This window comes from Urocitellus parryii, chromosome 12, assembly GCF_045843805.1.
Source record: "Urocitellus parryii isolate mUroPar1 chromosome 12, mUroPar1.hap1, whole genome shotgun sequence".
NCBI lineage: Eukaryota > Metazoa > Chordata > Mammalia > Rodentia > Sciuridae > Urocitellus > Urocitellus parryii.
In genome coordinates, this window is record NC_135542.1 from 37,334,193 (window position 1) to 37,359,143 (window position 24,951).

The 24,951-nt window shown below is 44.4% G+C and overlaps 3 protein-coding genes across 9 annotated transcripts in view; 2 read left to right on the forward strand and 1 right to left on the reverse strand.

The window, feature by feature from the left end:
• Nucleotides 1–7,054, forward strand: part of Asap2 (ArfGAP with SH3 domain, ankyrin repeat and PH domain 2) — a 152,227-nt gene extending 145,173 nt beyond the window's left edge. For 3 of the 5 annotated variants that reach the window (XM_026397822.2, XM_026397665.2, XM_026397888.2), the window contains 4 exons: nucleotides 1,677–1,726; nucleotides 2,075–2,166; nucleotides 2,534–2,656; nucleotides 4,617–7,054. In XM_026397822.2, coding sequence (XP_026253607.1) covers nucleotides 1,677–1,726; nucleotides 2,075–2,166; nucleotides 2,534–2,656; nucleotides 4,617–4,691 — 340 coding nt within the window. In that variant the 3' untranslated portion in view covers nucleotides 4,692–7,054. The remainder of the gene's footprint in view (nucleotides 1–1,676; nucleotides 1,727–2,074; nucleotides 2,167–2,533; nucleotides 2,657–4,616) is intronic. The other 2 variants (XM_026397739.2, XM_026397973.2) reach the window with 1 other exon arrangement.
• A 377-nt stretch (nucleotides 7,055–7,431) lies between these two features.
• Itgb1bp1 (integrin subunit beta 1 binding protein 1) lies at nucleotides 7,432–19,386 on the reverse strand. 2 transcript variants are annotated; one of them, XM_026396158.2, is made up of 8 exons: nucleotides 19,245–19,386; nucleotides 15,674–15,780; nucleotides 14,423–14,527; nucleotides 13,265–13,343; nucleotides 11,431–11,567; nucleotides 9,054–9,146; nucleotides 8,293–8,442; nucleotides 7,432–7,765 (listed from the first exon to the last, which is right to left on the reverse strand). In XM_026396158.2, the coding sequence occupies exons 3-8, from the start codon at nucleotides 14,492–14,494 to the stop codon at nucleotides 7,694–7,696; spliced, it is 603 nt and encodes a 200-aa protein (XP_026251943.1). In that variant the 5' UTR covers nucleotides 14,495–14,527; nucleotides 15,674–15,780; nucleotides 19,245–19,386; the 3' UTR covers nucleotides 7,432–7,693. The 2 variants fall into 2 exon arrangements, with proteins under 2 accessions (XP_026251943.1, XP_026252019.1); XM_026396234.2 differs by lacking the exon at nucleotides 19,245–19,386 and adding an exon at nucleotides 18,839–19,149.
• A 142-nt stretch (nucleotides 19,387–19,528) lies between these two features.
• The window catches only part of Cpsf3 (cleavage and polyadenylation specific factor 3), a 37,017-nt gene continuing 31,594 nt past the window's right edge, over nucleotides 19,529–24,951 (forward strand). Inside the window, exons 1-2 of one of the 2 annotated variants that reach the window (XM_026398881.2) lie at nucleotides 19,529–19,718; nucleotides 24,576–24,639. In XM_026398881.2, the coding sequence (XP_026254666.1) occupies nucleotides 19,669–19,718; nucleotides 24,576–24,639 (114 nt within the window). In that variant the 5' untranslated portion in view covers nucleotides 19,529–19,668. Of the gene's footprint in view, nucleotides 19,719–21,647; nucleotides 23,060–24,575; nucleotides 24,640–24,951 lie in introns of those variants that run through there. The other variant, XM_026398804.2, reaches the window with a different exon arrangement.

Genomic DNA, 24,951 nt, shown 5'->3' on the forward strand with positions numbered 1-24,951 from the left:
CAGTGTTACTTCCTTTCTCCTTCCTTGTAATGGCCTCTGGTCTGCTGTCTCCAAGCTGCTCGGCTTTTAAGAGCTCAAATCATGTCTTAAAGTTCCAGACAAGGAACAGTTAGCTCCCAGCACTCACCAGGGAGTACCGAGGACAGTGGCTTCTGTCGGGTGACGACTCGGGGTTCTTTCCAGCTGCTCTCCTGTCTCCTGCGGAGTCCCAGCTAGAGGTTGCGGGATGGGTGTCCTCTGTAGCCTGGTCTTCCTGGTTTTAACGCAGTTGGAAGGGACGTTGCAGGGCAGATAGAGCAGGTGCCGTCAGAGGGTCCAAGACAGGTTCCAGGGCACGAGGTCCCGCTGCTGCCAGTGGAGTTCTGCTGTCAAAGTGATGCACGTGTGTCCTCTTTTAAAAGAAGCACCCCCACCCCACCGATTATTTGAAAATCAGGATTTCAATGATAGTCAAATAGTTGAGACTTCATGATCCACAAAGACTAAAAATTCTATTGTCTGATCCTTTTTAAAATTTTTTTAGTTATAGTTGGACACAATACCTTTATTTTTATGGGTGCTGAGGATCAAACCCAGTACCTCACATGTGCAAGGCGCACGCTCTACCACTGAGCTACAATCCCAGCCCCCTGTCTGATCCTTTAAAGAGAATATCTGCTCTCCCCACACACACGCCATGAGCCTGTGTAGCTGAGTAGCTACACAGGTAGTTGAGTGGCTGCTGGCGAGGGGCAGCCAGAAGGGTCTGCTGGACACTTACCTCGGGAGCCGGTGCAGATGAATGATGAGGCTGTCAGGTGGGTGGGCCCTTTGCTTCTTTGAAAGTAATAACAAAACCAGTGTGGCATTTCCTCCACGTGCATTCTGAGACGCAGACTCCACTGCTCTTGGTGGGTACATTCTGGGCAGCAGAGGAAGCCTCTGACGGAAATGAGTGTGTGGGGGAGAGAACGCAGCCTCTGGCTTCTCCCAGCCTCTCTTGCTGCTCCAGCCCCTCCCGCCCACCTCCCGTGTGTGGCTCCACCCTAGGTCCACTTAGACCCCTGCTCTTCTTTTAGCCCATCACAGACCTTTGCCTCCTGTCCTTGTTTTGAGGACTGACATCTGGTGTCACACCTACAGATGGAAATGCCAGTTCTCAGCAACCCATTTACCCAGGTCTGCCAGGGGCAGGTCTGTGCAGATGACCCCATCTACCATGCCCCAATTTGTGTTTTCACTTCACAGCTCTGGGTGAGCTGGACCCCGAGCTCACCAAGGGCCTGAGCTGTGGTCAGCCACGTGGGCAGAACCATGGAGCAGGGGGTGTGACGACACTGACTGAGGTGCTTGACAGGTCCTGGGCCTGAGATTGAGATCTGGCTCCTCCTCTCACATGGAGAGACAAGGCCTAAGCAGGGAAGGGGCTGCACCAATGGCTGGTACCCAGCTTCTAGCCCCAGGCCTGCGTGGACAGAGGTGCTTTGGAAGAGCCCTGGTTTGGGGATGAGGAACCTTGGGTCTGGCACTTTCCCTAGGCTTTTGGTTTTACAAAATAATAATAATAATTGAATGACTGACCGTGAAGTCAGCTCAGGTGTTCAGCTTAAACACAAGTGTGTCCTTATGAAGGGAATGAGGCTGGGCAGATAACCTCAGGTATCCGTGAGTAAGTCTGCTTTTCTCCTTCTTTGTAGGGCTGACAAACCGACCCCACTGATTAACAAAGGCCAGCCCAGAGGACCTGGTAATTATTAAATTGGGGGCTGGGTTTCTTTCTGCTTGGCCCGTGGGGTATGTATTTCCAAGCAGATGGTCCGCCCTAGGCAGGGCCCTGCTGCCCCCCAACTATGGCCATCCCACCCTCCTGGGCCTGGGCCTCCTGCTGCAGAGGCCTGCACCTTGCTCCTCTTTCCTGGGACCCCATTTGGGTTCCCACATCCAGCACCATAAAGGCGGGAGGTTCTTCAGCTTTTCCCTCAACTGGGAGGAAATCTGCTTTCAGACATGAGACTGTGGCTTAGAGTCATTGTTTACATCTTGTGGTTGCGATTGATGGGGCATCTTGTAAGGTTGCTTCATTTTGGCCCTAAAGCAGTGGATCTTTGTGGAATAGAAGCTCATGGTTCTCTGTCTAATGCTGTGGCCCTGCAGCCCCCTGCGCCCATGCCCAGGAAGTCACAGGCGGTAAGTGGATGTGCCTGCCCTCCTGCCCTGCTCTGGCTGGGTTCCACCTCCCCTGGGGCCGAGGTGGGGGGACTAGGGGCTTCTTCCTGGCGGTGGTTCATGACCTGGGCGCGGGCCTGGCAGACTTGGCCCTTCGGCCACAGCTCCACCCCAAACCCTGGCTGCTTCGTTCCCCACTCTGCTGGGGTCTCACACTTTTCTCTCCCTGGCACCTGAGCTGCCCTGAGAGAGAAGAGCCCCTGTTGGCCCCTGTGGGTTTCCCAGGCCTGGGGAGAGGACCCCAGAGACCAGAAGGAGGCAGGCACCCTGTTCTCTGCCCAAGAGCTTAGACTTGGGCCACACTAACTTGGTCCCTCTCCTCACACAGACCAAGTCGAAGCCCAAGCGGGTCAAAGCGCTGTACAACTGTGTGGCTGACAACCCAGACGAGCTGACCTTCTCTGAGGGAGATGTGATTGTGGTGGACGGGGAGGAGGACCAGGAGTGGTGGGTGAGTCGGGTGGGCCTGGCGGGGCCTGGGAGCCTGAGAGGCCTGCTCACAGTGAGGTGCTCAGCTGAGCATCGTGCCCTGGTGCCAGCACCCTCAGGTGTCACTCTGTGTGGACAGCTACTTCTGAGGAGCCTCATTTATCCTGGCGGACTCCTGTCTGGTTTAGGTGGGCAGGGCACTCAGGCTGCAGTTGCCAGAGTACCCTGAGGACCTGAAACGAGACCCCTGTACTTGGAAACCTCGACTTTGCAAGTTAATGATCCCCATGGCCAGAGCAGTATAGTGCGACCTCCAGTGGAAGGTGGCCTCAAGGGCAAAGCCCCTAGGGCTGGGCTGGTCCTGAGGCCTCCTGGTGCAGGAGGAGGGTGGACACAGGTCCTCCCCCAGGGGTCCTAGAAAATCAGACTCTGCCACTGATGGACTGGGTCCTGGGCAAGGTGCTTAGGTCTCTACACCTGGCTGACACCTCTGTGAAAGGGAGTTGCCCACAGCCCTGTGGCAGAATGACATGATGACCCCCTGGAGAGGCAGGAGTCCTCAGCTGAGGTGGAGGATTCCATAACTGGAAGGAAGTACATGCGTAAAGCGCCAGGTGGCCTCTGCCCCCTGGTGGTTCTGTAGGCCTGGCTCTGTAGCCTGGGCTCAGAGACCAGACAGCTCAGCTGATGCCATGGACACGGTTCAGCGGAGTTGCTTTACTTTGTCAAATGCAAGGAGTCTTGGCGCTGCCCCTAGTTGCCGTCCCCAGCAGAGCTCCCGCCCTCTTCCACCCTGAGTTCTCTGCCTCCAGGGCCTTTGGTCTCTCGGCCTTGTAGCACTGCCATTGGCTGTGTCCACCCATCTTTCTGGGGCCTTGGGCCTCTGAGAGGTGAAAAGTGCTTGTGGGTCAAGGGCTCCTTCTGTCTTCTTTGCTCAGCACAGGCAGCAGCAGGAGCCGTAGCTCTTGGTTCTGCTGCACTCCAGGCATGTGGCTGGGCTGGGTAAGGAGCCAGTGGGCAGAAGGAAACAGGTCTGGTCTGGTCCCATCCCTGCCGACAGCCCACCGTATGGATGGGACTCCAGCCAGGCAACAGGCTTAGCCGTACAGAAAATGCCTGTTGTCTCCAAAACCTTGGAGAACAGAAAGGTATAATGAAGAAAGAAAATGTTGCCCATAACCAGCCTGTCTTCCTAAAAATTGTAGATGGACACTGTTTATTTGTTTATTTATTTATTTATTTATTTATTTAGTGGTGCTGAGGATCGAATCCAGTGTCTCACGTATGCATGGCAAGTACTCTACCACTGAGCCACAACCCCAGTCCCACCACCATTTATATTTTGACAATTTTCTTCTAGGCTTTTATTTGCCTACGTAATTTGCATTGTTGAAATCATACTTGGGTCTAATTTATATAATCTACCCAGAGTAAAAAATAAATGGGTTTTTCTTGAAGCTTTCCACAAATGCATGGTGAGATTTAAATGAACACCTTGTCCACATCCTATGACTTTGCAGCCAACAGACTTCTGACAATTTCAGAACTGGGGAGTGGCTCAGTGGTAGGGCACTTTAGCATGTGCAGGGCCCTGGTTCAATCCTTAGCACCCCACCAAAAAAGAAAAAGAAAGAAAGAAAGAAAGGTCGAGACAAACTTCTGACAGTTTTTTTATTCACTAAAAATAAGTTAAGTGGGGAGTGGTGACCAGCCAGCACCCCGCATGCCCCCAGCATTACCCACACATCTCAGGGTCATGTGAGGTCCTTGAGTGTGGGAGCCACACTCTATTGCAAACATGATGGGTAGCAAGAAGGAAAGAATACATTAACACAGCTGTTCTACCCAGTCAGTCTTTGGCAGCAGAAATCATTCTGAACACAGGTCTCCTCTTCCCAGGCCTCCTTTTCCAGTGCTATAATGCTCTCCAAAGCTTCTAAATTTGAAATTTTTGTAACAATCCAAATTTTTATTCATTTCAGATTGGCCACATCGATGGAGATCCCAGTCGCAAAGGAGCATTCCCTGTATCATTTGTGCACTTTATTGCTGACTGAATTGCTACTGAACAAAAGCCTTTCCTTAACAGTTATATTCTTGTTTCATTACTGGTACCAAAATTCTTGCCAGAAAACCCGTTTTCATGGTAGCTCATTTTCTCTCACTGTTAAGTTTTAAGAACTCAAAGGCAATTTTATATATATTAAGTGAATTGTTTTTATAATTTGTAGTTTTCATGAAACATTGCTATACTTTTATTAGGAAAAACTGAATTTCATAAAAGGTGAACTGAAGTTATTTTAACTACATAACTGAGATCCTGCATCTGTAGGATGCATCTACTGCTAAATTTCAAGATGGTCAATGAGGAATATTGAAAATTATTCCTGCTTTCCTTGGCCCAATTCTGGAGTTGTGACCAGTAGCATGGTTATTATTTTAGGAAGCCAGTAAACTGCTGCTTCAAAAGTCCTGGACTCTCCATAAAATGCCATCAGTTCACCTTTAAAGACACTTATTCTTTTGAAACCAATGTCCATTTAAAGCAACTTGGAAATTTACACATTAGCCTTGTACTTTCTAGCCCTAACCTGTGAGGTTGCACCCGTCACGGCTTCTGCATGTGTTTATGACTTGTTGTGAACAATCAAACTTAGCAGAACTACTGATGGGTTATTACAGCAAACGGTCATAGAAGTTCATGCCATTCCAGGAGGTTATATAAACTGCATTTCCTGAAATTGGTTAAAAACTAAGGATGATGGATTGCAAAACAGTTCTTTAAACTAGCTTCTATGCTGTAGGTGTTTTGGAGTTTGCCTTCTTCAACTTCCCCTTTCATTCAAGAAAGCAAATGTACACAAGTAGAATACTGTGGCTCAGACCCCGGAACAGAACCACGTTCCCTGCTGTTTCCTGTAGTCACTGCCTTCCCTTCCTAGCTTGCGAGGACATTCACTCAGCTTAGTGTCTTGTATTTATATAATATGCCAACAGGAATGGTAGCTACACTGTAAGTCTTGAAATTTAACCTGTCCCTTTGTTTGTACTCAAGAGCATATCAGAAATCTGTAGGTCCCAGGTAATACAGTTCTCCCACACATCCCAGTTCTACTATCTAAGGCCATCATGTCACTCCTGAACGTACACTACTTGGGGAAGGGGTGGGAATTAGGTTGTACACGGTAGAATCAAAACTCATTAGTTTAATGAACTTGACTGTCATACCTCTAGTAATCATGAGCATAAGATTCATAGTAGGATTATTGGAAATTTTGGCACTCTTTCAGAATAAATAGGCATGTGATGCCCACTTGGACTTGGAACAAAAGTAAAGGAATAAATTTATAGGCTTGGAAAGCAAGGCAAAAGTGCTCTTGTTGCATTTGTTATGATGGTACATTTGATTGAAGCAGCTTGTCTTTATACAAGACTCTTACATGTGGAGTCTCCTTTCTTTTTTTTTTTTTTCCCCTGGGCGTTGTTTTGTTTGCTATGATCAAGGAAGACACAACAAACTGGAATGTTGTATGTTGTTGTATATCAATTGCTTTTTGCCTTTCAACATTCCGGTAAAAATGTATTCTATCTGTAAGCCTTTTTTTTTTTTTTAAAGCACTACATCTATTTTCACTACTTGTTAATTTCTGTTGTTTGAACCCTTCACTTGGCCAACTTCTCATAGATTTAAGAGTGAACAAATGTATTTTGCACAGTGCACGTCTCCTAACTGGGGAACAACCTCCCGCATCTGTACCTTATCGTCAGCCTCTGACGACCTGGTGCCTGCTTAGCAATCAAGCTGACTCACAGGAACATTTGAACTCCAGACCCAAACCAAACACCAGGTTCCCTGGTACATGAATTCCTAGGAAATATTTTTCCAGTCTACAATTTGGTGGTGCTATTGTGCAGTAATTAATAGTACTTTTGCCAGAGGAGAAATTCTATTAATTTCCCTACTAATATCCTTTCCTAGTTATTTGCTTTGCAAATTCAAAAAAAAAAAAAAAGGAAAAAAAACTGAGAAAGGAAAACACTGTAGATATCTATTTAAAGTTTACGTTTCATAAACTTCAGCTGCAGGATTCTGGCATTTGGCATGCCACTTTTCCACCAGGTCTGATTTCTAGGGATGGCGACTCAGAAACAGGTGCACAGATTAGTCGTTCCTGTGGGACCTGTTAAGGGCGGATATGGACACGCAGCCTAGAATGCTATTTTGAGATGTATGATACTCAATTCATTAACTTGATTACTTTGGTCTAGTTGCAGCGCAACTGTATATATTGTATAACCTAAACTGATTCTTATTTTCATTGTCCTTAATGCAGTGATGTATAATTAGAGCATGTTCAATTCAAGTTTACTCTTCTTGTTAACTAGTCATTTGACTGGAAAAAAAAATAAAGTACTTTTAAATGGATGTGGTCTTATTTTTAATCTTTAAAGTGTTAAATATTCAGTCCTTTTTTAAAAACAAATAAGTACACTAGTGCACTATTCATGAGATCCTTTAAACATATACGTTTAGCATGAGTAGTAATCTTTTAAAGTGCTCTTAACTCTGAGATAAACACGTATAATCTTGCCAACACACTCCTGAAAATTTACTTCATGTCTTAAGTTGACAGTGCCACCGTTCCAAGCCAGCATGAGCTCTGCCTGCCTCTCCCTCCAAACCAGTGATACCATGTCACTGGGAAGCCACATGGGGTGGGGTTCCTCAGTCTCCTAAGGCAGATCCTCCATGTTATTCAGAGGGAACTTACATGACACTTCAATGTCAAGCTGATTTGCATTTTCAAATGACTGGATGGGGTTCTTTTACTCCCAGAAAGTAGGTAGTTCATTGAGAGTCAACTCACTGTTTAATAAGACATATTTTAATACAAAAACAAATGGACAATAGTGTAGACACTGCACTTTCTTCAGAAAATTGGAGCAGGGCATCACCTCATCTTTCTGTAATAGTTCAGCATTGCAGACTGAAAGCAGATGATTGAGAAAACAGCTGGACTCTCGGGTGAGGTTGGCTTCCTTCGCCTGAGTGCAGAGTTCAGGATTTCTCAGAGGTTAACACGGCGTCAAATGCAGTGGACAAAACTTTGCAGATTGCCTGTGCTTGTTCCTGTGATGCACGAGAAGGTGCGGTAAGAGTGGAGCGCACGCGTCTCTTCCTAAACCTGGCCTGACCAGCAGGGGCCTCACCTGGCCCTTTAAACAGGTTTCTCTTCCAACCCTACACCTCAACATGTGCCCATGCCTGGAGCTCCCTGCCACATGGGCCCCCTTCCTAGGAGCAGTGCAGACAATAAACAGCACTGCGCCTGAGAGCAGGGTGAGGACCACACACAGGAATGGAGGGAGCCTTGGTGACAGAGGGCACACTCTTCCTCACCCACTTAATGTTTACTGAGAATGTTAGGTCCAGGCACAGGTGACTCCTGGACCTGCCAGAAATAAGCTGGCAGCCTGCCAAATGCCTGGCCACCTACCTGGCTGCCCTAAGCTCCTGGGTGCATGCACTCATTCTGAGGCCAGGTATTAAGTAAACAATGGAGAGCGTTTCCCCAGTCCTTGAACAAGCAGTACACATAGTCTCAGTTTGGGCACTGGGGGAATAAGGGACCAACCACAGTAACTCAAAAGTCTTACCAGGCTGTGGCACTGATAGACCCACAGGCTGTATTCTTCATTACTGGCATCTGTGGTCTTAAGAGCCAGTAAGCTTTTTCCTGCCCCGAGGCCGTCATCATAACACACCATCCGGATGATTAAGTACAGAGCATGCCTGTGTAACACGTCCTGCAGAGATCAGGCCGTCAGAGAGGTCCTGGCTGTTTTCAGTATCTCAGTTCTAATGACATTCTCACAGGTGGGACATGGGGGGCTCAGCAGCACATCCTTGGATCTGACAGAAAGCAGCTGTGTGGCATCTCACCCCCCAGGACATGCTGGTGTGGCCAGTTAGGAGGCAGTGTGCTTCAGGACCACACCTTCCCAACTCAAACCCAGGGCCAGGAACCAGGTCCAGTCTCATCTCTGTCCAGCTTCCTAGCCAGCTGTTCTTGACTGACATAGGATCCTCAGTTTAAAAAGTCTCACTTTTATAATAGAGTGAAAATCACTCTATTATACTTCTGAGGGGAAACATCAGCAATCTTTCCACATGATACTTTACTGAGATTACTAGTTGCTTATGCTTTGTTGGCATGACTTTAACTTTTATTTATTTTTATTGGTACCTGGGGTTGGGGTGCTGCGTGTACACAATTTACAAAGGAAGTCCCTGCTCACCCTAAGAAATGGTCCCATTTAAGAACAGCTGCCAGCCACTGTGCACACAGGAGACCTAACTGAAAGGCCTGGATTCCCTATATGCTAAAAAAGTTTTCCTTAATAAATGATATACTTACATACTGATCTGACGTTGATACTTTTATCCCATACTTGGAAACTCCCATAATAAATTCTTCCTCCAGAGGAACAAAAGGCAACTTTCCATCTTGCTTTAAAGTAGAAATAAAATACATGATATACATTAAAATTATGTTACAGTCTTAAGTCTTTTGAGTCACTTAGTATCTGGTTGTCACAACTGCAAGCCCTTTAGCGAATGTGGGGTACACAGTAGACAACTTCTCCCCAAAAAGGCAGAAGAAAAATCTCCCCATCTTTGAACTTTCACAGTCCACAAATTGAGCTCAGTCTACTTCCCACACACTGTTCTACTCCTTTGTCTTGGTGTGAACCCTAATTCCAAACTGAGATATTTCACTGAGGCCGATGAGCTTAAAATGCTTACGTAAGAAAATGAAGGTCTTGATTTAGATTTTAAAATACTTAAAAGCTTACACCAATGCCAGGACGTGGACTGATGGGGAAGTGAGGCCACAGAAACCATCCTTCTCATCATTTTCTGTCCTACCTAGAGGGCAAGATGCCAGGCTCTCCCACACCTGGGGCTACAGGAGAGGCTGCCAATGAACATAAACACGTTCATCAGCATTTTGAGCTGTTCAGAAATAAGTGAAACAGCAGATTACCTGGTTTTATATGCCTAATTTGTCTTCACTAAATATTGGCAATCAGCAGATGTTCTGTACTGTAAATGTTTTTGCAGAACCCTGAATCATAGTCAATAACTATGCAAACACCTTAACTGTTGGGCCACTATGATGTTATATTGAATATTCATATTTCACAGTGAGTTTTAAAAACACTAGATAATAGTAATGCTATTGTTAATAATGGCATTTTAACAAGCAAAAATTCTATGGCTCAGGGCTGGAGCTGGGGCTGAGTGGTAGAATGCTCTCCTGGTGCGTGTGAGGCACTGGGTTTGATCCTCAGCAACACATAAAAATAAAATAAAGGGGGCTGGGGATGTGGCTCAAGCGGTAGCGCGCTCGCCTGGCATGCGTGCGACCCGGGTTCGATCCTCAGCACCACATACCAACAAAGATGTTGTGTCCGCCGAGAACTGAAAAATAAATATTAAAAATTCTCTCTCTCTCTCTCTCTCTCTCTCTCTCTCTCTCTCTCTCTCTCTCCCTCTCTCTCCCCTCTCTCACTCTCTCTTTAAAAAAAAATAAAATAAAATAAAATAAAATAAAGACTATTGTGTCCACCTACAACTAAATATATATAAATTCTATGGCTTTATGAGAAATGTAGCAATCCTCATAGAAATGAAAATCACTCTATTATACTTCTGAAGGGAAACATCAGCAATCTTTCCACATGATACTTTACTGGGATTACTAGTTGCTTATGCTTTGTTGGCATGACTTTAACTTTTATTTATTTTTTTGGTACCAGAGATTGATTCCAGAAGTGCTTAACCACTGAGCCACATCCCTAGCTCTTTTTTATATATTTTGTTTAGAAACAGGGTCACATTGAGTTGCTTAGGGCCTCACTTACTTACTGAGGCTGGCTTTGATTTCACAATCCTGCCTGAGCATCCTGAGCCACTAGGATTACAAGCATGTGCCACTGTGCCTGGCCGGAATGACTTTAAATTCCAAGCTAAATGCAGGGATAACTAATTGAATTAGTCCAGGCTACCAAGAATTTTCTGTTAAATGGCAAATTAGATTCACTTATTTCCTTCTAGACAGAAATAACTTCCTTCACTTTCATGAAGATATGAGTCATTACATTTAATATCCCCATGATTAAAAAGATTGTGCATACTTAAGATTAACTAACTATATAAGCCTTGTTTTATCCACTTCCACCTCAGGAGTATACAGATCTTATGATATTTTATGCATTGACTTTATAGCTTTGATTTATCTTCAATTGCATTCTTAATTTTCCTGCATGATGATTATTTTTTATCTTCTTGGATATATTTTCACCTCAATTCTTGTTGAGGAAATAGGGTGTGAAATAAGTAGACATGTTAGGTCAACAGTGCTATGAGTAAGTTTCCAAAGAGATGAAACTAGTTGTGGGGCAAACATCTGCCAGGTTGTTTCAAAGAAAAACCTATAGGGTGGAAGCAGTCACAAAGTCTGTTCCTAAATAAGGATGTCGGTCTGCACCAGGAAAGTGAAAAGCTCTCTGTGTGAAGGGAGAAACCCTTTCTGTGAAACTCCATCTCCAGGGCATCTTGTATAAACCAGGGCCACCAAGCTCTGGCCCAGGATGACAGCGTACTTCATCAAAAGACAGAAGAGCGCCATCCAGTGACCAAGAGCAAATGTATTATCCAAGGCCATGTCACCAGTTTGGTCTCGTAACCACAGGCTTTAAACTGAAAAAAACAATCTTTTTTCTTTTTACCTGGGCAACATCTATATAATTTATCAGGTCTAGTGGTCCTTCCAGGCCTTTTCCCTCAGAGAGTTTCAGCTTCTCAATGGCACCAACATACTTTACTCGAAATTCTGCACAAGTATCTAAGTTATTGTTGCTTTGTCCTAAAGGTGAAAAAAAAAAAATTGTGATGATGAGCCTTCAAAAGAAATACTTGCTTTCCAGGATTTCCTCAGTCCATGCCCAAATCAAAAATAGACTTTCATTAGAATATGATCTTTAATTATAAAATTTTAAGATGCAAAATTTCTTGATGTAATAGGGAAAAACTTAAAATTTCATTTATTTTTTTTCCTTAGCAACTCACAGTGTACTAAATGTATAAAGACCTCAATACTAGGAATAAATATTGATAACCTTCATTTCAAAGCAATGAATGGGAGAAAGAAAGGTCAACTAGACAATGATTCAATGATTGAGTACTTTTTGGTACTTGAGATTGAACCCAGGGGAGCTAAACCACTGGGCTACATCCTCAGCCCTTTTTTTAATTTATTTTATTTTGAGACAGGGTCTCATTAAGTTGCTTGGGGCCTTGCTAAGTTTCTGAGGCTGGCTTTGAACTTGTGATCCTCCTGCTTCAGCCTCCCAAGCCACTGGGATTAGAGGTATGCACCACCATGCCCAGCTGATTGAGTATTTTTATAATGCATAATGATGCTTATTTTTGGTTTCTACCTCTCTTCACTATACTGATTCAGGATATCTGCTCTTTCTCTACCATTCAGTAAGAGAAGACCAAGTTGTTGGTTTTTTTTCTTAAAGTAGATGGAATAATGCCAGACAAGAAAGTCCCTCATTACAACAACTGGTGTGCACTGTAAAATCTAGCCAATACAACTCATTACAAGTGACATATGATACCCTGCTAAGAAAACATTATCTGATTACTTTTAGATTGTGTTGTGTAATAAAAAGATAATGAGATTTTTAAAAACTTAAAAGTATCTAGAAGTAAAGATAATGGACTTTATGTTACAACATTCTCTTTTTTAGATCAATTAGTCTATGACTATGATTCTATTTTAGAAAAGAAAATTAATATAAGTATTTCCAATTAGTTACCAGCTCTTTATTTATAGAGCTTGGATAGGAATCACATTTTGATTTCTAAGGAGCTACTATCAGGTACCTGCAAACAGTCTGTGAGGATCTGTGATAATTACCTGTATTCCTGCTGGTCATGAGCTAGTATATCTCCAGGTAGCCCTCAAGGTAAATGGCTCTGTAACATTTATCACCAGTATATTTGTCTTGTTCTCATAAACAACCTGAGTCCAGTATAATCCACTCTCTGCCACTCTAGTCCTTAAAATGCTATTTTGAAATTCTAAATTATTGCCACATGATGTTTTCTAGCATTTTTGCTCTCAGTCCCACAAAGAACACTTTGCACATGTGCCTGAGCCTAGCTCGAGGGCCTGCATTTTCACCAACCATACCACACCCTCAAACTGCATCCCAGCAAATTTTGGACCATTTCTAAACTCTAGTCAAAAGTGGCAGAGGAAGCACATGTGGTGGTTTTCGCCTGTAATCCCAGGGACTCCGGAGGCTGAAATGGGAGGATAGCTAGTTGGAAGACAGCCTTAGCAAATTAGAAGGCCCTAGGCAACTTAGTGAGACCCTATCTTAAAAAATAAAAAGGACTGGCATGTAGCTCAGTGGTAAATCCCCCTGGGTTCAATACCCAGGACCAAAAAAAAGGCAGAAGGAAGAAAACTGGAAATACGCAAGAACTGCCATCTGGCAAAATATCCAAGCAGAGCCATCGACGTGTGGGATCATTGCTCTTACGCACCTGAGCTTTTGGTGGAGTCTGTATCGAGGCTGGCCACAGTGCTGGATCGCGACAGGCCCCCAAGGCTGGAATCTACAGACTGAGGAGTGGAGAGCAAGTCAAGAAGAAGCATACACGGTGAGAAGCCCTGAATTCTCTGAAGTCCACTACTAAACATATTCAAATTATGCTGTTGAGCCAATACATATAAAATCAGGCCAATTATCCAGGCAGACACACTGGAACAGATTTTCCTGAAGATGTACTCTCCAGCAAACATTAAAAACCACGTCAGTGCAACTGCTCATGTGGCATTGTCATCTTGGTCTAAGCCTAAGCCCTTCCCTCCACTTCCTTTCCAAGATGCCTGACATTTTCGTCCTCCATGAAGATCTGCACCCTGCTTTCCTATTATTTCCACAGAACCCGAAATTAACCCTGTCCAGAAAGTTAGGCGGGGAGTGAGGTTTAACAAAAGAGGAAAGAGGCCAGAGGTAAGTGACTGACCCCAGGTCACATCTAGTACAGCCCTCAGGTCTTGAGTCATTTCTAATGTGGTGTCCACAATAGGGTCTGCCCGCAGCAGTCCCAGGCTCACCAGCAGGCCGGGCCTTAACCACCAGGGTTTACTGACCAACAAACCCTTAGCTCAAAGTTTAAAAATCCTTTACATAGTAGTTTCTCACCAGTGTGCTTCATTTCACAGATGTGTATAAGAAATAAGATCTGGGAAAACTTTCATTCAAAAGATTTGTTTTGCATAAATTAAACCTATGACGCCTTCAAGCTACTTTTAAAAAGTCTTGTATACAGTTATTAACCAATTTACACTGCTATGTAAAAATTGTCATATCCACAACAAATTCTAAAATCCCCGAGAGATGATACCCCTCATATCTGCAATTTCCATTATTTAAAAAAAAAAAATTAAATTAGTGTTAGTTTCAATGAGACCATTCCTAGTTGTGTCCCATCTAGAGTAATGGATTTAAGAATTTCAGAAAAATCATAATAAATTAAACCAAAAAAACAATTAAACCAAAAACCTAAAATGGACATAAAGATTCATGCGGTTGAAAGGCTGTGGGAGGCCTGAAAAGTTTATGCCTTCTGTGCAGCTCCAGCTGCAAGAATTCACTTCTCCCTGCTAAGGACACAGCTCCAGGCCAGGTCCCCTACCTTGCTCTTGGTACTGATTTCACTACTTTGGGAACTGCTACTACTGTGTCGCTTTTTGCCTTTCCGAAACATTTTTCACCATAGCACGTGATCCAGAGAAGAGCCCTAGAAGAACAATGTTAGCAACAGCGACGTCAAGGAAAGCAACATCAGATCATTCTAGGCACTGCAGGAGTAAAAACCAATTCCTCCAACTCTCAGAATGCACTCTTTTATTAAAATGGAAATATTTTCCCCTGGATACTCTTCCTGTTCATTCTTTTCCTATTAAATTGCAAAAAGCTGTGCTGGGATGTGGCTACGTGGTAGAGGACTTGCCTAGCGTAGGTGAGGCCCCAGGTTCAAACCCCAGCACCACGTTAAAAAAAAAATTATACACATCTAACACGATAAGTTGAGAGGCAGAAACACTGTCCTACAGAGAAGTGAGGAAACACAGGTAAGATCGCGTCCTTGGCTGTTCAAGTTCAGTCCTCACTCTGGCTGATTCATGACGGGCACAACACGTGCTGAACTGCTCACCACCCAGGTGCTGGGATTCAGTTCCTGCTCCAGGTTCACATCCTGTACTTGGTGAGACTAAAACAAGGCACACACCTCTCAGAAATGAGCGTTTTTCTTGAAGTCTGGAAAATCATTTTTTTACATATATATTTTTTAGTTGTACATGGATACCTTTATTTTATTCATTTATTTCTATGTGGTGCTGAGGATGGAACCCAGGACCTCCCATGTGCTAGGCAAGTGCTCTACTGCTGAGCCACAGCCCCAGACCTGGAAAATCTTTTAAGTAAACACTGACATGAAAACGTTCCCCCCAACTCCCTACTCCGGTAAGGCCAGGCAAGGAGATGACTTTAAGTGACTCAGAGTCTTGCTACGTGGGATCTTTCCTTCCCCACACGTCTATTTTTTTTATAATACCTTTCAAGTGTCAGTGGTATCTCCCCATGTCCAGGCAGCAACATTCCCCTTGGAATTTTAAGCTGCAGGATGTTGCAGGTCACAGAACTCCACCACACTGTCTCCTGGGACCTCAGCAACCTGTGGCACGTTCACCTGCTCCACAGATGTTCCTAAAGGCCAGGAACATGCCACAGACTGCCTCATGCTCCAGGAAGGGAGGACATAATCTGTATTTTATGGATGCGGGAACTGTGACCCAACTTTCAAGAGAATTTATGAATAAGACAGCCTAACTTATTTTAACCAAAAATCTATCTCTACAGAAAGAACAGGGAATGTGCTTACTGTGGAACTGAACAGGATTTTATTGTCTTCAAAGGCTCCACAGAGGGCAGTCTGCACCACAGCTTCCTTCCATTCTGCCGGTCAAGCCTTTCAGAGGAGCAGTGCCCCTGGTGAAGGAACGAGAATGAGGACATCAAAAGCCCCTGGTCTTGCACAGGTTTCTTTGTATTTGGAGACCCCACTCTTAGTCCACTCAGTAGGTCCCTGGCCATGCCTGACCACTGAGCCCAAGCTTTGTATAGTCAGCCTTGTCATCCACTTTCTTTCTATACTTTGCTATATTTATGGAAAAGATTTGATTCAGTCACTCATTCCTGAGTGATTAGTGAGCAACTAGTAGGTGCTGGAGGAATATCAGAGACAAAAGTCAAGCCTCTGACCTCAAGGGGTATATTTTTATTTATTTTTTTTTTTTTAAGAGAGAGTAAGAGAGAGGGGGACAGAGAGAGAGAGAGAATTTTAACATTTATTTATTTTTTCCTTAGTTCTCGGCGGACACAACATCCTTGTTGGTATGTGGTGCTGAGGATCGAACCCGGGCTGCACGCATGCCAGGCGAGCGCGCTACCGCTTGAGCCACATCCCCAGCCCAAGGGGTATATTTTTAAAGGGAGCAGATAGACCAACAAGAAAAACAAACATAAAATGTATTATTAGAGAACAAAAGTTCCTATGAGGAAAGCTGAAGCAGGGTAAGGAGGAGGGGATGTGATCAGAGACAAGAGGGGGCTGTTTTGGAGTACTGGGAATTGAACTCAGGGCCAAGAGTATCCCACCACTGAGCTACATCTACATCCCCAACACTGGCTTTTTTTTTTTTAATATTTATTTATTTTTTAGGTGTAGTTGGACACAATACCTTGGTTTTATTTATTTATTTTTATTTGGTGCTGAGGATCAAACCCAGGGCCTCAGGCGCGCTAGGCGAATGCTCTACTGCTGAGTCACAACCCCAGCCTCCCCACTCCCACACACTGGCTTTTTAAATTTCTATTTTGAGATAGGGTCTCAACAAGTTGACCAGATTGACCTGGAACTTGCGACCCTCCCCTCAGCTGAAGCCTGAATGAAGAAGGGCAGGCTGACTGGTGGAGGAAATGCTCCAGGTATACAGGTGAGCATAAGGAGCCCCAGGAAGTGTGCTGGTATGAGCACAGTATGAGGCCAACGCAGCTAGGGCAGGAGAAACAGAAAACATGACAGAAGGCCTGGCAGGTCACGTGAACAATGTGGTTTGACTTGAGTTTAATAGGAAAACTAGAGGCTTTTAAAAGGCAGTCGGGGGCACGATTAGATTTCTGGCCACAGGTGGAAAAATAACTGCATAGGATAAAAGCAAAACAGAGAGGTTAGATGGCTATTGCAGGAAGCTTCAGAGAACAGCTTTTCAGTAAGGGAGAGATGGCAGGAGAGCCTTATTCCCAGATCCACACAAAACTGGGTTAATGAAGCAGCCTAAAGTACATGTAAGTGGTCTTTAGCAGGTTAAAATGTTGGTATGTAACATTTAAACACAGGAGCCCTGTGGACACCAAAATCCCCCAATGCTCAAGCCCCTGATGCAAAGCAACATAGTACCTACACATCACCTATGTGTGTCTCCCCTCCCTGTACACGTTAAATCATCTCTAAATTTCTTAGCATGCCTAATATTTGATGTAAATGCTAGGGGAGTAGTGGTTACACCATATTATTTAGGGAAAAATGTCAAGAAAGTCTCTACATGATCAGTAATATGCAATATTTTGCAAATGTTTTCAATCTGGGGTTGGCTGAATCCAAAAATGTGGAACTCATGGACATGGAGAGCTGACTACACATATATACACATACTAGTATAAAGGCACTCCTATAATGCCTTTGCAACTCCATAAGACTTGCTTTTCAACTTTGATCCAGGACCCTGGGCGGGGGGGAAGCACTTTGATATCTACTGCCATTTTGATGCATGTTCTTAAGAAAAACATTCTTGCCTTTAAATTACTCTTGCATAAAAATAAGGCCAAAGATACTGATTGTCACTTGGATGTTCCACAGGCTCATTAAACGCAAAAATGTCTAAAGCTGAACACATCATCTTCCCCTCCAGATCTGCTCCTCCCTCACTTCTCCCTCTTAGGAAATTATATTATTGCTGGTAGCAACCAGGAAATCCATCACTCACTGTCCTTCAGTTCCCACATCTAATCAGGCACCAAGATCCTTGTTTACACCTGCGGAGTTCTCTAATCCAGCTCTAGAACAGGCTCCACATCATCACTAGATAACTACACAGCTAATTTTTCAACATCCAATGGAAGTGGTAGATCCTCAACCTACAAAATGTGCAAGTATACACGCTGTGGAATATAATTTAAAGAATCCACAAACCTACTGATGATATTTCATGGATACGTGGACTTGTCCTATGGGATTCCTTGCCACTCTAAATCTACCAAGACACTTCAGCCAAAAGGATTAAAATAATTTCTTTCAAACACAAATCTGAGACCACTAGCATGCTTGAAATGTTTTCACTGGTCTACAGTTAGAGACTAAAGTCACAGTTCTTCCTCAGGACGTGCATGGACCTCCATGACCCATTTCTCCCTGCATTTTCCACTGCACCTGTAGTTCATCTCTCAGCCATGCAAAGCTGCCTTGATTCTCCATAGCACCGTGCTCCATGTTCCCATGCTTTGCTCCCACATTTTCTCACCTGGAATGCTCCTCACATTTTAGTTACTGTCTATTATTTTTCACAGCTCATTTCAGGCTGCTTCTTTTCTAAAAAACCTCAGCTCTCCAGGTTGAGTTAAGGGACTCAGAGCATGAACATACACCTAATCATAGCATTCCGAACTGCTACCACTTATAATTCTATCTCCAAAGTAGCCAAAGACAGGGCTGTTACTCTCTGTACACCCACCGAGCAACAGTGGACTTGCTCTGTACACCCACCGAACAACAGTGGACCAGTTCATGAAGCCAAGAACTGGTTAGTGCTACAGAAACCGCTAACCCCTTCACCTGACCACCACTGTTATAGTAGGACAACGTGTTCACAAGAGGTCGCCAAGGCGCCAAGAGAGCCAGTGACGTGCCCAAGGTCACCAGGCTAAGAGCTGACAGGCCAAGTTTGGGACCTAGACAGAGGCAGCTTCAAAGCTCTTTCTAGACACCCACCTGCGTCGTACATGTCACCGGTGCAAAGGATGCAACAGTAAACGACAGAACCCTTGCCCGACTGCAGCGATGCCAAGGGGAGAAGGGCACGCGCGAGAAGGCAGTGCGCTTCTCGCCTCGCTCTGCCCCGGCACCGCGGACCTGGCCCAGGAACGGCCCACAGCTCGGCGCTCCGGCCCCAGCGCCCTCGGCCGCTCAGCACAACAGAACCGACCTCTGGCATCCTCCCTCGCCCAGCCGCTCCCCGGCCCGGGTGCCCGCATCTAGGACCTCCGAGGGAGGGCGGGTCCCCACGACACCACGGACTCCCCAGGGCCCCACCCATCCGTCCCGACAGCCGGCGCCGCCCTCGCGCCGCGTTCCCGCCACCGCCCGAGAGCCCGGCCCTGAACCCCGGGGCTCTCACCTCGCGGCCGTGGGCCCAACCCCGGGCCGCCTGCGCCTCACAGGGAGTTGGAGTTGGAGCGCCCAGCCGACAGCACCCACGCGGGTACTCCAGTTCTAATTCCAGCGCCACCTTTTCCAGCCCTCCTGCCCTCTTCTGCCAGGCCCCGCCCCCGTGGCGGTGCGCAGGCGCGGACTTCAGGGCCCGCCCCAGGTTCCTGGGCTCCAAGCGGCGCGGAACCCCGGAGGCGACGCCCCCCCCCCCACCCACGCCGGCTCTCCGGCCGGAAGTCGAGGGGAGGGGCCTAGTGCCACGGGCGCCAGAGTGGCGGAAGCTGCCTCTGGGTGGATGGGGTTTTTCTTGTGTAGTTGCTGTGGCTGTGCTTGTAATTCAGACAGACTCCGGCGGCGAGTCCCTCACCCGCGCTCCTCCTCAGACTTCCAGGATGTCTGCAATTCCTGCGGAAGAGAGCGACCAGCTGCTGATCCGACCCCTGTAAGGGACCAGCGAGACCGAGCGTGAAGCCGCAGGCCCAGGGAGAGCCAGCGGGGCTTCGAGCCGGGCTCCGGGCCGGCCCCGTCGCCCCCACTCCAGCCTGCGGCCGCCGGTCCTCGCCCGCAGCTGCGGGCCAGGCCGGCCAGGCCCCAGGGGTTTGGAGCGCTGTTGGTCGGAAATGGCCTGCTAGGTTGAGAGGGAATTTGCGTGGCTTCAGTCTTAGGGGAGGATATGTTGGGGTTAAAAAAAAAAAAGTTATTTCATCCCGCCGCGTGCCTTCAAGTAAGAAGGGTTATCCGCACCTGCCCGCATCTCGCGCATCAGGGCAGGCCGAGAGGGAACCGACCGTGACGGGAGGGCCTGGGGAAGGCCATGACAGTGCAAGGAAAAACTAAGCCTCTCTCCTTTTTTTTTTTTTAAATAATTTTTTTAAGTTGTTAACAGACACAGTACCTTTATTTTATTTGTTTGTTTTTATGTGGTGCTAAGAATCGAACCCAGTGCCTCACACGTGCAAGGCAAACGCGCTACCAACTGAGCTACAACCCAGCCTTAAATCCGTTTTTTATTAGCTCCAGGACGTGACATGGTGCCAAGATGTGAGAGAGGGGAAATAAGTTAGGGACTTGATGTGAGTTTTTACCTTCAAAGCTCCGACCCTGGCAGAACAAGGCAGGAAAGTGGATGTCAGAAATAGCAGAGAAGTTATTGTCAAAAACTCAGCCCTGTAGTGCCCATAAGAAGACTGGTCTTTCAGTGGAGTTGGCCTTCTCCATTCTGGGATGTGTAAACAAAGAGAACTTATTCCTATAGATGAGCAATTTGTGCAAACATGGTTATTGTTCAGTATTAGATATTAGTATCATATGAATGTGCTTTTTTCAAAAAGTAGAAAGTATCTGCTTTACACATTCATTCAATAAGGATTTGTTGAGTCCCTACTGGGCACACAGCCTCAAGTCTTTGATGTTTAGTTCACAACTGTCATTTCTGTGTGTGTTCTGTAAACACAGAGCAAGTGACAAGCACTACACCAGGCACTGAGGATACAAATAAGACAGAAGGCTGAGTTCATTGGTTTTAACATTTTGGAGGCAACTGGAGTGCAGAGTGGAAAGTACTGGAGAGAGTTTAGAAAAATAGGAGCCAATTACTTGGGAGTCAGGCCTAAAATTCATTCTCTATCACTTAGTAGGACAACAGCCTCACTGAATCTGTTTCCTTATGTGGGGATAATAATGCATATTGCAAGGAGTAAAGACCCTGGTAGGTGCTTATTAAATGACAGCTCGTACAAGAGCACAGGTAAGAGTTGCACTAACTGCTGAGAGAGTATGAAAAAGGAATTTTTTAAAATGTTTATTTTTTAGTTGTAGTTGGACACAATATCTTTATTTTGTTTATTTATATGTGGTGCTGAGGATCGAACCCAGGGCCTCACAGGTGCTAGGCAAGCACTCTACCACTGAGCCACAACTCCAGCCCATGAAAAGGGATTTTTTTTTTTTTTTTTTTTTTTTTTTTGGTGCCAGGGACTGAACTCAGGGGTACTCGACCACTGAGCCACATCCGCAGCCCTGTTTTGTATTTTGTTTAGAGACAGGGTCTCACTAAGTTGCTTTGTGCCTCACAGTTGCTGAGACTGACTTTGAACTCACAATTCTCCTGTCTTAGCCTCCCAAGCCACTGGGATTATAGACATGCGCCACCGTGCCTGGCTGAAAAAGGAATTTTTAAGATTGAAGAGAAAGATATTTCATGCATTCCTAGAAAATGGGATGCGTGAACTATATACCAAAGAATGAGTAAGAATTAAAGACAGTGTGAGGACTGGAGTGATACAAGCAGAGGATATGGCACACGTAAAAAAATAACATGGCAGGAATGTTCACAATTCATGGCTAGTATCCTCAAGGCTGTGGCTCATAGGTTAGTACATGAGGTAGGACAGGTCTGTCAGGGTCCATCATGTGAAGTCCCCTTATATTAAAGAGTTTGGGCATTATTTAAAGGAAGCAAACAAAGGATTTTAGGCAAGCATGAGATATACTAGAAATTATATTTTAAATCACTCCTTGCAGTAGTGTAGCAGATGAATAAAGGGTGGATTTATTAGAAGGAATCTACTAGAATGTAATTGAAATAATCCAAGTAAAATGATGAAACCTCTAATCAGAGATAAAGGACTTGAAAAGAAATGGTTTGGGAAGAGATGGCTTTGAGAGAGCATGGAAGTGAAATCTTTAGGATTTTCTAAGTGGTCAGGTGTTACTGTAGGGATGGTTCTAGAATGCAGAGCAGAAGGGAGTATTCAGATAAGGATGATTGAGATTCCTAGGTTGGGCATATTATTCTCAAGGAATACAGAAGGTGGATTAGGTCTGCAGTAAATTTGGTTTTGTACCAGCTTTATTGAAATATAATTCACATACCATATAACTCATTTAAAGTACAAGTCAATGGTTTTTGGTATATTTGCAAAATTGTACAGGTCTCACACTAATTCCAAAGCATTTTCGTCATTCTAGAAGGAAACGTTGTACCAGTTATCAGTCTCACTCATTTCTCCCCAAATTCCCCTGTCCTAGGTAACCACTAACCTATTTTTCCTCCTCTATATATTTGACTTTTCTAGATATATAAATGGAACCATACAATGTGTGGCCTTTTGTGTCTGACTTCTTTCACTCAACATAGTATTTCCAATGGTCACAATTTTTTATTTGAAAAGCATTTCTTAAGATTTATCTGATCAGTAGCTGTAGCAGTACAGCAGTGAATAAAATAAAACAATGTCTTTTCTTATGAAACTCCCATTTTCGTAGTGAGAAATAAGCCACAGATATAGCAACTTCATGTAGCTGTAAGTATTATTCCTAAGTGATGCTGGATTGTTGTCTGCTGTGAAGAATAAATTAGAGGAGGTCAAGAAAAAGCCTGTGAGAAGGCAACATTGGAACTGAAACCTAAAGATACAAAGAAGCCAATCTTATCTGAAGGCAAAGCATTCCAGAAAGAGCAGATAGATGCAGAGGACTTGTGGAAACTAGTTTGACATTGAATGTGAGGTTCCTGGCAGTATCCCAGTGTCAGGAGTATATATTATTAGAGATCTAGAATTAAGAAGAATAATAGGACTGGGAATGTGGTTCTGTGCTAGAGCACTTGCTTAACATGCACAAGGCTCTAGGTTCAATGCCCAGCTCTGCAAAAAAGAAAAGAACCTGGACTACAAACATGCTCGTTAGTCATGGACACGTCAGAAACGTGAGAATGAAGATCATGAAGTTGAGAAGGCCAAGGAGGGAACCCTCAGCAAGCATATCAGCATTCAAAAGCAGGTGAAAAACTGGGAAGGAAAGGCAGCAAGACAGGAGGGCATGAGGCCAAAGGAGAAGTGCTCACAGAAGGAGCAAGTAGTTAGGGGTGACAAAAGCTGCCAAAGGAACAAGTAGGGGGCAAATATGGAGGTTTTCTCTTAACAGCAAAGAGGTTTCAGAGAAGTGGTTGGTAAGAGTCAGGTGATGGTGAATTGAATGGGTGGAAAGTGAGGAAATGGGGTCACAGAATATCCAGACCTTTTAGGAAGCTGGCTTCTCGTAGACTGAAGAAAATGAAGCAGAAACTAAAGGAGATCAGAATTGAAGGATTTTAATTTGAGGATGAGAAGGACTAGCATGTTTAGATTCTGATGGCAAGTGAGGAAGATGTCAGTGAGATAGCAGTGTTTAGTCCAGAGGGAAAGAGAATGTAAAGTGTAGACTCAGGGTGAAGATTTGCTTTAGAGAGAGGCCTGTTCTAAGAGAAATGGAAAAAAGCAAAGATGTTTGTGAGTTGGTAAGTGAAGTTGGATTATTCTTTTTTTTTTTTTTTTTAATGCAGATGATGGCCCATGCCTCACAAGAAGAGGAGGATAGTAGAGGGTTGCAAAATTTAGGAAAGGGGAGAAAGTTTGAACTAGCTGGAAGCTAGAAGAGAAGTCTGAGCTAAGACCACTTAAGAGGCAACATAGCAGGCCAAGAATACATGGGTGCTCCCATGTGTGCTTTGATTTTCTTCATCATTGGCTGGCTCTCAGGTAGGATCCCAGCTTGGGTGGATCCATTTCGTATCTGTCTAGTAGACTGGGTTCCTTGAGGTCAGGGTCCCTGTAGAAGGCATTTCTGTATCCATTTGGACAGTGTTATCAAGTGTAAGCTTAATTTTGAGTTTTGAGTGAACTATGAGCTCTTGTGATTGGGAAGTGGCATCAAAGAACCTTAAGGAATTGAAGAATGTGAGATTTAGTTAAGGTGTGCCTAGTGATAATTGGAAACTATGGTTGCTTTATGAAGATAGAAATGAGAATTATTTAAAACATTGGTATAAAATATATGAAAAGAACAAGATATAAGGAAAGGGAATTGAAATTCATAGTATGAATAAGTATGTAATTTTAAGCTATTTGGTAGATGCTCATTATGATCTTAAAGAAAAAGAGTGTAAAGTACTATGACTTAAATACACATTTAAGAGTATTATGTAATCTGCACAATTGCTAGTTCACATTTTAAATACATCACAAATTAATCCTAACATTCAGAAGATTGAATTTAACCTTCAGGTTTCTCAGAACTATACCACTCTTGACAACTGCAAAATCCCTAAACTCTCAAGGATTACTTTTCATCTTTGTTTATGTGGACACTATTCTTTCCTTACTTTGTAGTTTTGTAGAACTTTCATCTGTCTTGAAATATTTAAGTAAATGCTGATAACAGTTGGGATGCAGTTTAAGTTATTAAAAATTTTTTAAATTTTTTGGACTCAGTTTGATTGTTTTTATCATTTTTTTCTCTCCCCCTTGAATGTTTACAGAGGAGCTGGGCAAGAAGTAGGAAGATCATGTATTATTCTGGAATTCAAAGGAAGAAAAATAATGGTAATTATGGTCATGATGGTGGTGGTGGATTGAACCTGGGGCCTTGTGCATGCTAAGCATGTGTGAGGTTAAGAGTGTGGCTCTTTCTATAGTGGGTGTTAGATCTTTTCTAATAGACCAGTTATTTGTTTAGCTCCCAGAAAAATATAATAGTGTATATAATCTACTATGAATAATGTTAATGAGAAGAATTTAAACACGCTTCACTTGGTAATTTGTTAAAACATTAAATAAACTAAGAAGATAACATTCTAAGATTATAAAATGGTCAACTATATCTGATGAGCTATTGTTTCCTGAAAGCACCCCCAC